Raw genomic sequence first — 12,926 nt, forward strand, 5'->3', positions numbered from 1 at the left:
GCAATGTTAGGATCTTGCAGGCTTAAAACAGAAGATAATCTTTATCTATAGATCTTTATCATAAATTTTACACTCAAGGAATAAACAGACATCACGAATGGCATATTAAATCAACCCAACAGCTCATGCAGCTCATCCAGACTCCCTCTGTGGTACCAAGGCACACTTTGTAGGAAAGAATGGACTGATGTCCTCACCATGTTGTGAGGATATCCTCTACTATCTGTCAATATAAGTAAGGTTATTTTTTCCCTTAAAGGAGTTGAATGACAAGGCTCAAGTTGAGGTTCAAATGGCATAGCTTCCTGGAAGAATTCAGCCATATCTATTAGGAGGTGGGATTTGAACTGTAGTCATCCTGAAACCAAGATTAGTCCAGTTCCTTACACTGCCTTTAATGTTTACATGCCATCTAAAAACTATTTCTGAGTACCCTCTGCCCCCTTTTCAACCCTTTTCCACTGTCACTGCAGAAATGGAAGGGAAAGTATAGGACTAAATGTCATATTAAATTTTTCTTTGCTTCCTGGTTTGCCACAGCCAAAGATTTCATCACCTAGTGGCTGTAATTAGTAAGACTGATCCTCAGAGTGTGCTCAGACTATTGCAAGGACCTGTTTTCTGCGAAAAAAAAAGTTTTCCCCAAAACGTCTGGATTCTTCTGGCTTACTTTGGCATATATCATAGCCTTAACAAATGCTTGTGTAATTAAACACAACTAAATTAACTAAAGAAAGTCTTTCAAAACAGTGAAGAAACACATATACATATATGCATGCATACAAAACTTTTAGGCTTCAAAATTCTTTTTAACAGTTTTTGACCTTTGATCAAATTAGGATTTTAATTTTAATTGATCATGTTCTCCCTGACATTTAATGCTGGTTACCTTAACTTGGCAATCAAAAGCACATATTTTGAAGAAATACAAGTGATCCAGAGAGTGGCAATTTAATTTGATTGAAAAACAGGATCAGGAGTACAAACCTGGGTCTGAATCTCTTTCTAACATTAATTAGCTGTGTGTCTTTTATTAAGTCATTTGTTCTCCAGATCTCTTTCCTCAACTGTATAATGATGGAGCTGGAGCAGATGAATTGCAAAGCACCTGAAAACTCAAAGGATGTTGGACTCTGATCTGGGTGAATAATTCACTAAATATTTACTGAACACATTTATGTGCCATGCATGTGTCTGTGTGTGTCCGTGTGTCTGTGTGCGTGTGTGTGTGTGTGTGTGTGTGTGTTTGTGTGTGTGTAGGTTCTTTGAAATGTGACCAGAAAACAAATAAGTCAAATCATGATGAACAAGAAGAATTCAGAGAGATAAAGGAAGACTGATGTGAACTGAGCTGGGCCAAAAGAACAATATCTATAATGACTATGATAAGGCAAATGAAGGCAAGATGGGAAGGTGTCTACCCATGTAAGCTCTTTGAGGGCAGGCACTGTTTTGGTTCATTGTAATATCAGGACTTGCTGTAGTTGAATGGTGAACAAACCTGGTGAAGTAGATAGTCACTGTCATTGACAAATAGCCTATATAGTATAACTAGGGTTTCTTTTTTTCTTGTTCTAGCTTTAAGTATTTTCTTGGCCCTTTTCATTCATGTAAAATTATAATCATCATCCTTCCAACTTGGCAGAGTAGATAGAGGGCTGGACTTGGAATTAGGAAGACTAGGCTCAGGTCCTACTATAGTCACTTATTAAGTGTAGGATCCTGCCAAGTTTCCCTGAGCCTGTTTCCTTACCTGAAGAACATGAGGTTGGACTTGATGTTCCCCCTCAGCTCTAAATCATCAGCAAAGGTTACAGACTAAAGTAGAGAATGCAATGATTCAGTTGTTTGCAAGATAGTAAAGTCTCTGAGGGCAAGGATCACATATTTACTATGGTGTCCACTATAGTGGACACCTATAGTACAATAGTACTATATATATCTATATCTATCTATCTATCTATATATATCTATAGTATATAGTACATCTATAGTAAAATAGAATAACTGGCATGGAGTCAGAAAGATTGATTTGAAAGTGGCTTCAAACACTAGCTGTGTGACTCTGTATAAGTTACTTAACCATTTTGCCTCAGTTTCCTTATCTGTAAAAAGAGCTGGGAAAGAAAGAGCAAACCATTCCAGTATTTTTGCCAAGAAAACCCCAAATGGGGTCGTGAAGAGTCAGACAGGGCTGAAGTGGCTGAACAACAACTACTACTCAATATTATTGTGAAGTGAATGAATTAATAAAGCAATAGTTGTCTTATAAAATATGCTAATGCAATGCAATGATCTGGAACAATCCTGAAGGATTTATGATGGGGAATGTTATTCACTTCCAGAAAAAGAACTGCTAAAGTTGGAAGGATGCAAATCAAACATTCTTTCACATCAGTGTACTTATGGTTTTATTTGGGGGGTTTTAGGTTTGTAGTAGTGTGTTGTTACAAAGACCAATATGGAGGGGTATTTTGCATGATAATACATGTATGACCCAGATCAAATTACTTATCATCTCCAAGTGGGAAGAGAGAACCAAAGGAGGGAGACAGTATGGATCTTGTAATTTTGAAAAGTGTATGTTGAAAATTATTATTACATGTAGTTGGGAAAAATAAAATATCCTTGAATTAAAAATAAATAAATAAAAGGTGTTAATGCTGACTAAAAACAAATTTAAATTATTAACAAGATATATGATTTAAATATACCTCCTGTCTCGATGTGGATCACCATGAACAGAAGTCCTAGAAGCTATGGAAGGGAAAAAAATGATACAATTTGTAAAATAATCACAAAATTATGTTCTGTAAATGCTTGAATCATCATTGAGTGAAACCACTGAAAGAGTAATGATTAGTTTGCACCTGATGTTAAAAAAATACAATTTTAAAATATAAAAGTAAATCAAAATAATTTTATGTTTTTCAGATAAAGGTATTTTCCTAATATTTTGGGGTTAAAAAAGAAAAAATAAACTTTAAGAATTTCTTTACAACTCTACCATAAACAGAGTGGGTGCAATAAATCAATGAATTATTACTAACTTTGAAATTTCATAGCCTTCAAATTATTATTTTAAAATGAGGTGGTAAAAAGTGATTAAACCTAAAACAATTCAAATCAGTTTGTTAAATGTATAATTAAGATATATTATTACATATTTAACAAGTGTTGCTTAATGTAAATTCTTAGTCATTTACATTCCCCCACAACCCCCACAAAATCTCAAACTTAACATATGAAAATGTAGTCTAACTGTTCACTTGGGAGAGGGTGTAAATCAAACCTATTCTTAATTAGAGTGTTTTAAATTTGCCACATGAAGTTCATCCTGTTCAGGGGATATATTCTGTAGGTTCTTGCTGCTAAGAAAACCCATGAATATGTTAATATCCCAATAATAAAAACTTATGAAACAAAGAGGAATATGTGTCCCATCCTAAATCCCCCTAAGAGATGCCTGAGTTTCTTTCCAAAAACCTCTTTTTCAATCATTCTTTCAAAAACCACTTAGTAGTTTCTGATTGTCTTCGGCAAATCTCCCTCTCAATAAGGAGACTATGCTTTAGGACCAGTAACGTGGAAGCAAAGATAGTTAGGATTGGAGACAGAATCAGCCCAGGGAGCAGGAGGAAGAGAGCTGAATTCATGCAGGCTGTTGGATGTACTTTGAACATCTGAAAATTCCAAACCTGAATCTTCCAATACAAAGGATCTTCCAGATTCACAATTTGAATTGGTTTGATTGTTTCCCATTGTTGAACAGTTAGACCAGTTTGGGAGTTCATTTGGTTATAGTTTTTAAAAGCAGAGAGCGAGGCTGACTCAATAGCAAACCTGATTCATGATGGAATTCTGTTCATAGAAAAGCTCACCCCAAGTGTGCCATTATCATCTCTCCATAGGCATCAGGTACAAATAACATTTTTAAGACATTGAGTTATCATTGGAGACATACCTCTTCCACGGGGCATGTTTTCTGTGCACTATTCATGAGTGCTAAGGGAAAAAAAGAAGGGGTTACAGAAGAAGAAAGGGAGAAGAAGAGGGAACCAGGCTGTCTATGCTCTGCAAGGAACTAGGACCAAGCACACTGTCATTTTTAACCAGTTTGTTCCCATAAAGATGAGAAAAAACAAACAACAAAACTTAAAAAAAAAAACCTAACTTTGGAACAAAAATTCCAAGAGTCTGTTGAATTATTATTGAAATAGACCTAGCAAAATATAGTGGTACCTTGATCCACGAGCACTTTAAGTCATGAGAAATTTGAGATATGAGCAGTAATAATCAGGATTTTTTCCTTTAAGTCACAAGTGGATATTTGAATCATGAGTTTACGCCACCCTACACTAGATAACCTGTCAGATGTTTGGTTTCACAAGTTACCCAAGGCTGTGTCATTTAGTTAAATGTTTATTTGGCCATGGGAGCAACTGTATTGAATTGCTTTTGCTTTCTTCTTTATTTTTGTCTTTATTAGTTTTTTGGGCAAATTTCTTAACTTTTAACTATGGGTCCTGATGACAGAAGATTTGAAGGAATTACAGCAGCAGCAGCAGCAGCATACAGAGGTTTTGCAGGAAATTAGTGGGGAGGAGCCCAAGGTGGATCAAGTAACTAGTACAAGTGAGATTAAGGAAATGTTGAGGATTTGAGGAAAAAAAATCAAAGAGTTTATTGAAAAGACACACCCAGAAAAAGTTGCAACAGGTAGTGCGCTGGAGCTGTATAATGACACTTGTTTCACACATTATCAAAACACTCTGAAAGGGAGGAAGAAACAAACTTTCATGGAAAAGTTTTTATTGAAATGACCTCCAAGTGAAATCGAGGCAAGTGTGGCAAAATAGCCAAAATTCAATGAAGAAAATTATGATAATTAAATAAAGTAAAAAAATATCAATTAAGTTTAGCAATAAAGTTACATATCATAAGTAATGTGTAAGGTCAATTTTGCATTTAAATGTTGCATTAAGTGTGTAGAGGGTTAAGTTATGTTAAGCAATAGCACATGAAATGGAAACCTTCTCTGTCAGCATCTTCACCTGACCTTGAAGGTAAATAACATTTCATAAGCAAGTTTATTTCTTTACATTCTTTCTTATTGTCTATTGATAAAGTACATTTTTATGTACTTTATTTTTCATGAACAAAAAAATTCATGTGTTTTTTGGGGGCTGAAATAGATTAATTGCATTTTTATTAAATTAAATGGGGAAATTCAATTTGACACACGAGCAAATTGAGTTTTGAGGTTGGCCATGGAATGAATTAAACTTATGTATCAAAGTACCACAGTATGCTAGCTCTAGAGTTCAAGGTCCTGGCTTCAAATCCTGTCTCTGATACTTGACAAGTCACTTCAAGTCCTTGGGTGACAGTATCCTCATCTTTAAAATGAAAGTGTTGTATTAGAGATGGTCTTTGAGGCTCCTTCTTGTTCTATCTCTAGAATTCCATGTCTTAATAGATAAATATCCATTAAGGTGTAGAAGAACAATTCTAACTATAAAGTAACCATTGGCTAAGACCATTAGAAGAAATTAATTTACAACATCCCTTATGAAGGGACTAATTTCAAAGTATGTTAAATGCTTCAAAATGTAATTTATAGCACATATATGACAATTAATCAAGTTCCTTTTCTTTTTTTAATTCTTGAAAAGTTTTTCACTTAATATCAATTTGGATTTTTAAAAGCACTTTGTTTTGAGTGGATTCTTTTGGCAAATTGACAAGAGACAAATACACCTGAGGTTGACAAAGTTAATGTTTCAAGGCATTATTTTTCTCCCCTACACTCTTATTTTCTCCTTTTCTTGTAACAAAATGGCAGAAATTAGAAAGTTTAGGCGTTTGGTCCCCAATTGGTACATACAACCCAGATCCTCTAGAATGGGTCTTCTAGGAAGGCCTGAGTTTGGATCACAGCATCTGGACTTGAAAGGGGCCTTAGAGATGACTCGGTCCAACCCTGTTAGGTTACAAAGAAAATAAACTTCAACAAAGTTGCCCAGGGTTTACATTGGGCATATAGAGCAGTGCTAGGATTCAAAACTCAGGGCTTCTAATTCTTTATCTACTGTTCTTTCCACTGGATCACATTTCCAGTCAAGAGCTCCAAAGCCAAACCCTTAATGTCTAGTGGAGGACAGTGAGAAGAGTGGGTTGCCTGAAGGAAACAGAAACATGAGTAGACAACTAGAAAGACTAAGCCTGAGTTGATGGGTGAGGAGATCCAGGACAAATCTGATAGAAGCTACAGGATTACAGATTAAGAGCTAGAATGGGCCTCAGAGTCCATTTGTTTTAGTTCCTTCATTTTTCAGATGAGCAAACAGAGACACAGTGAGATCAGGAGACTTAAGTGATAAGGCTAAAGATACTAAGAAACAAAGTCAGGATTTGAACTCAGGTCCCCCAAGACAGTGTTTCTTCAGTTTCCTTCACTGTCCTTTCTGCTAGCCTCTTTCCATTTTTGTCTATTTTTTTCACCTATTCAGTCATTTCTATGAAATCTCTTATTTTCTTTTCTCTGTCTCCAGAGGACCAATAACTTTGGATATACTAAATGACCATGGGCATCTTGTGTTTACATACAGAAGCTTACCACAATCCTTTCATTAATAATGATAGATAATAATAACAATAGTAATATTTCATGTTCCTAGAGATTTTCGAGTTTTAGGAAGGATCATCTTTACAACCCTATGAGAAAAGTGAAAGATCCCAACTGTCTAAAAAGAAGGATTTCAATTCAATTCAACAAGTACTTATTGTGTCTACTATGAGCAAAGGCTTTGTGCTAGGTGCTGGGAATAGAAAGACAAAACAAGGGCAGCTAGGTTGCATAGTGGACAGGGTGCTCGGCATGGAGTTGGGAGGACCTGGGTTCAAATCTGACCTCAGACACTTTCTAGCTGTGTGACTCTGGACAAGTCATTCAATCCCAATTGCCTAGTCCTTGCCTCTCTTCTTTCTTGGAATGAATATTAATTTTTTTAAAGGAAGAAAAAAACAAAAAAACACATACATAGACATACACATACCAAGGTCCTAGGGCAGCTAAATGGCTCAGTGGCTAGAGAGCCAGACCTGGAGTTGGAATTCAAATCTGGGTTCAAAATCTGACCTCAGATTTTTCCTAACTGTGAGACCCTGGACAAGTGGCTTATCCCCAATGACCTAGCCCTTACTGCTCTTTTGCCTTGGAATAAATAGTTGGTTTCAGTTCAATTCAATTCAAGCAGAAATTAAGGTTTTTTTAAAAAAATAGTCCCTGATTTAAAGAAGGTGACATTGGGGGGGGTGGGGAGGGAAAGGGTGTTGGTATATGAAAAGAAACCAGAGAAATATAAGTTGACATGGAAAAAAAAAAGACCACCATCAACTTCCAAATGGGGCAGGAGGTGATGGCAAAGGTGATGGCTGAACTGAAGGAGCTCTGAAGGAAGAGAGGAATTCTAAGAGACACAGATGAAGAGGCAATGTATTGGGGGGGGAAGGGGGAGACAGGTTACGATTTATGCAAATGAATGACAGATAGAATGTCAAGGTTTGGGAACAGCTAGCAGGCCAGTTTAAATGGAATAAATAGAAATGTATTTCATGAATCTTTTTCCTATCTCTATCCTTTTGCCCATGGCTCGAAATGATAGAGAGGTTGGCTAGGCAATAAAACATTCACAATGGAGCCCACTTTCTCTTCTATGATTTAGATCTGGAAGGAACCTTATAGGTGAGAAAACTGGGGGATAGAGAGAAAGAGCCTTAGTTTCCTAAGGACATAGCAAAGAAGAGATCTAAACCCAGGTCTTTTGATGCACTGCTCTTTCATCTGGACCTATTGCAGTGTTTAGAATACTAGACTTGGAGTTGAGAAGACCTGAGTTCAAATCCAGTCTTTGACATTAATTTGCTCTGTGATCCTGAGCAAGTCAGTTAACCACTATGTGTTTTAAGTTAAATCCTTAGGACTTACCTACTCAGCCATGGAGAGGTTTCAGAGTTAAATTTGGGGAGAGTTGGAAAGAGGAGCCAGTTCCCATACCAAGGACTGCTTCCAGTTATAAACTCACAGATCTTTCTCTCCTTGTCTCCAGGTCCTAGCACAGAGTCTTGCACACTGGAGCTACTGAGGAAGTATTAGTTGTTTTGCTGAATTAAAAGCCTCTGTTCTGCTGCCTTTAAGAATGTCTCCAAATAAGACTTTTCCGTCTCCCTTTGGAATGACTTTCATGAGTTTCTACCACCTTTAATGAATCCTTCAAAATGCTCTGCAGAACTCTTTTGCAGTCATCAGATATAATTATATGATCACAGAATCAATGATTTCAAGTTAGAAGGGGCTTTGGAAGCCCCTTACAGACGAGGGAAAAAAAATCAGATCCAGGCACAGGACTTCATATTAGCTAGCATTCATTTAGCTCTTTAAAGTTTGCAAAGCACTTTATGTGTTATCTCATTTGATTCCAGCAACAAACCTGGGGTGTGTGTACTTTTGTTATCTCCATTTTACAGGTGAGGAAACTGAGGCAGAGAGAAGCTAAGTGACTCACTCAGGGTCATATATAGTATCTGAGGCAGGAGTTGAATTCATATCTCCTTGACTTGAACTTCAGCACTCTATTCACCACACTGCCTAGCCACCCAAAGGTCTAACCTAAGTTCACATTTTTAACAAATAGAAGAGCTGAAATTGAAATTCAGGTATTTGGGTTTTGAATTCATTTTTTTTTCAATTCTACCACATTGAAAAAGCAAGCATCTGTGTGCAGTTATAAATGTATCATCAAATGATGGCAGGATCACAGACTTGGAGCTGCAAGAGGCACTAGAATTCATCTGGTCTAACTTGGTCATATTGGTCTGAAGCATCCCCCAAGGAAGGCAAGTGATTGGTCCAAAGCCATCCCTCACTAGTCCCTTTTCCCCAACATTTTGGTTCCTTCTTGATTTCCCCACTAATACAGATTTCCATCCATTCCTCTACATTATGATACTTTCCAAAGAAGAATATATATAGTTAACTAGAATATGTCATGGGCCAGGGTGGGATATTTAAAAAATAATCTTTAATATACCATTAGTCTATTTCTCCATCATATATAGAATGATAAATAGGGTGGGGGAAGAGAGGAATGCTACAAACACAAAACATATGCATACTTTTGAGGCATCTAGGGGATGCAGTGGATGGAATGCTAGAGCCAGGAAGATATAAGTTCAAATCCAGCCTCAGACACTTCCTATAGTGTGACCCTAGGCAAATCATTCAGCTTCTGTCTGCCTCAGTTTCCTCATCTGTAAAATGGTCCCAATAATAGTACCTGCCTCCGAGGATCATTGTGAAGATCAACTAAGAGAATATTTGTAAAGTGCTTAGCACTGTGCCTGGTACAGATTATTGTATAGTCATTTCAGTCATGTCTGACTCTTTGTGACCCCATTTGGGGGTTTCTTGGCAGATACTAGGGTGGTTTGCCAGTTCCTTCTCCATCTCATTTTACAGATGAGGAAACTGAGGCAAACATGATTAAGTGACTTGTCTGGGATATAACATGGCTAGTAAGTGTCTGAGGTCAGATTTGAACTTGGAAAGATTGAGTCTTCTTGACTCTAAGTCTGGCATTTTTTCTACAGAGCTACCGAGCTGCCCTAAGTACTATATAAATGTTAGTTATTATTAATTATGAAATTAAACAGGATTAAGGATTTGGAGTTAGAAGGGACCTTGGAATGCATCTAGACCAGTCACTTCATTTTATAGACGAGGAAACTGCAGACCCCAAAAGGTCAGGGGCACAGAAAGCGGAGCCAGCATTTAAACCTAGGTCCACCCACCGCATGCCTGTCTACTTTATACCTACTGATCCACAATCTAACAAATCTAACAAATAATTGTTTAAAAACCACCAAAAACAACCCTAGCTTAGTACTGTAAGTTGCTGTAACAAAATGTTCTTATTCCAAAGAAATGATTCCTAAGAAAGAGAAAGCCTAAAACAGAGAATCACCATTGTTGTCTCAATGGTGGTTTATTATTCTTTATGTTTCCCAGATGGGTCACTTACTCCATTTAGAAAACAGAAACACTTGGAAATCTAAGTTATCATTTGAATTAGAATAGTACAAAGCACAGAAGGGAAAATGAAGCAAACTTACTTCTCTTGATTGCAGCTCTAATGGATGACAAGGGTCCTTGACTAGAAAAAAAGAAAAAGAAAATATCGAGTAAACCTATTAGTAATCCGTTTTGAAAAAAAACAAAACAAAACAACAAAACAATTTATTCTATTGACTTTATCTGTTGTATTCAGCACTATCTTAGATATTATAGGACAGTTACCTGCCCTAATAATAATAATAATAATTCACAACTCTCTCAGATGACACTGGACATACATCTTTTTAATACTTATATTCTCCTAGTGTTATTACATGGACCCAAATCATGGGACACCACTAACTATGAAAGATTACAAGTGAATGTCTGAGGGGGGCAGTTAGGTGGCTCAGGGGATTGAGAGTCAGGCCCAGAAATATGAGGTCCTGGGTTCAAATATGACCTCAGACACTTTCTAATTGCGTGACCCTAGGTAAACTACTTAATCCTAATTGCTTAACCTTTGCTACTCTTCTGTCTTAGAATTTATACTGGTACAATAAAAGCATTCATATCAAATCCATTGGTTCCCAATTAACTACAGGCTCAAACAGAAACTCCTCAAGTTCATATTTAAAGTCTTGACAACCTGGCTAGCAAAATACCTTGCTAGCCAGTATTCTATTCTTCTTTCCTCTATGCACTCTTTAGTCTGACCAAGATCTTCACTGTGACATTCTGTGCCCTGCCTTTTAAAATCTGCACAGACCATCATCCTATGCCTAGAATGTACTCTCTCTCCTGACCTCTAGCTCACAAAACCCCTAGTGTCCTTCAAAGCTCAGCTCAAGTCCTGTCTCTTTCATGAGATCTTGCCTGATCCTCCCAGCTGCTAGTTTCTTCCCTCTAAAATAGCCCTGTATTTATTTTCTAGATGTTTATTTTGTGCATATGTACTCATGTCATTTCCCCCTAAAGAAGATAAGCTTCTCAAGGTTGGGTGCCATTTTATTTTTGTCTCACTATGCTTAATAATTTTAATGAATGATTGACTGGCTTGTTATACAATCCCTTCCACTGATTTCTCAACCTGGCATTTTGGATCATTGTTTAACATAGCTTTTGTCAAAATTCACAGCTATTCTCCTTATAACAAGTCATGCTACCTCTCAAACCATAAATGTGTGAGTAATGGAACACCAATGAGATATTCCAGTCTCCTTCGTTCACCACAAATGTTTGGTGAAATGAATTATGGTTGCTATCAGTGGCGGTGAGAAAAATATTGAAAATCAGGAAGAGACTATATATTTTTTAAAATTAAACCCTTACTTTCCGTCTTGGAATTGGTTCCAAGGCAGAAGAGTTGTAAGGGCTAGGCAATGGGGGTCAAGTGACTTGTCCAGGGTCACACAGCTGGGAAGTGTCTGAGGCCAGATTTGAAACCAGTCTCTAGGCCTGGCTCTCAATTCACTGAGCTACCCAGCTGCGCCCAAGACTATAAATTTTTAAGAGCTCTTTATTCCCAACACTCAGTCCCTGTTGTGCTTGGCATTTGATGTTTGTACTCTTGTACTTGTCCAAAAAAGATTGACTCAATGGAATCAATCTGATTAGGAAAATGCCCTTGCTGGAATGTCAGAGAACAAGACTCCAAATTCTGCCTTTCATACTCAATATCTATGTGACTGAAATTCAGTGAATTTCTCTAGACCTCAGTTTCTTCATCTATAAAATGAGGAATTGGACTCAATGGCTTTGATCTCTTCCAACTCTAGGTTGATGATTCTATGGCTAAAGAGCCCGGTGCATTCTTTTCTGAAATTTGTTTTAAAAACATCACCCCTTGTGGTGGAAAACAATTGGAAAATGAGGGGGTGTCCATTGATTGGGGAATGGCTGAACAAATTGTGGTATCTGTTGGTGATGGAATACTATTGTGCTAAAAGGAATAATAAAGTGGAGGAGTTCCATGGAGACTGGAACAACCTCCAGGAAGTGATGCAGAGCGAAAGGAGCAGAACCAGGAAAACATTGTACACAGAGACTGAGACACTGTGGTACAATCAAACATAATGGACTACTCTACTAGCAGCAATGAAATGACCCAGGACAATTCTGAGGGACTTATGAGAAAGATGCTATCCACATCCAGAGAAAGAACTGTGGGAGTAGAAACACAGAAGAAAAATATATCATTGAACACATAGTTCAATGGGGATACGATTAGGGTTTTGACATTAAAAGATCACTGTATTGTAAATATAAATAACATGGAAATAGGTTTTGAACAATGACACATGTATAAACCAGTGGAATTGCTTGTCAGCTCCAGGAGGGGGAGGGAAGGTGGGGAGAGATCATGAATCATGTAATCATGGAAAGATATTCTAAATTAAAAAAAGAAAAAAGATTTGCAAAAAAATCCCCCACACCAAAAAACATCACCCTTTATGTGATTTGGGGTTTAGGCTTTTTAAAAAATTGCTCTATAGCAAAAAGGAATAATATGGAAATAGGTATCAAGGGATAACATTTGTACAATCTAATGGAATTATCTGTCGGCTTTGAGAGGGGAGAGGGAAAGAAAATGAATCATGTAAACATGGAAAGATATTTAAAAATAAAAATTAATTTTATTTTTTAAAAAAATCATTCTTCTTTCCTAGCCCCTGGCCTAACTTAGAAATTTTTTAAAATTGCTGGTTCATATAGTTTTTATCTTGTTTTCTCCCAAACCAGGTCAGTGGCTTTTCCAGCAATATTTCAGCAAAAGATACAATACTGAAAATTTGTTGACATGTGTAAGGAC

General features: G+C 37.0%; 1 protein-coding gene across 10 annotated transcripts in view; it reads right to left on the minus strand.

Moving 5' to 3' along the window:
* SH3D19 (SH3 domain containing 19) overlaps positions 1 to 12,926 on the minus strand; it is a 240,069-nt gene that overhangs the window by 88,393 nt on the left and 138,750 nt on the right. For 8 of the 10 annotated variants that reach the window (XM_056803671.1, XM_056803672.1, XM_056803677.1 and 5 more), the window contains 2 exons: positions 10,174 to 10,214; positions 2,715 to 2,757 (listed from right to left, as the gene is read on the minus strand). In XM_056803671.1, the coding sequence (XP_056659649.1) occupies positions 2,715 to 2,757; positions 10,174 to 10,214 (84 nt within the window). Of the gene's footprint in view, positions 1 to 2,714; positions 2,758 to 3,964; positions 4,006 to 10,173; positions 10,215 to 12,926 lie in introns of all 10 variants that reach the window. The other 2 variants (XM_056803675.1, XM_016423175.2) reach the window with 1 other exon arrangement.

This window comes from Monodelphis domestica, chromosome 6 (assembly GCF_027887165.1).
Source record: "Monodelphis domestica isolate mMonDom1 chromosome 6, mMonDom1.pri, whole genome shotgun sequence".
NCBI lineage: Eukaryota > Metazoa > Chordata > Mammalia > Didelphimorphia > Didelphidae > Monodelphis > Monodelphis domestica.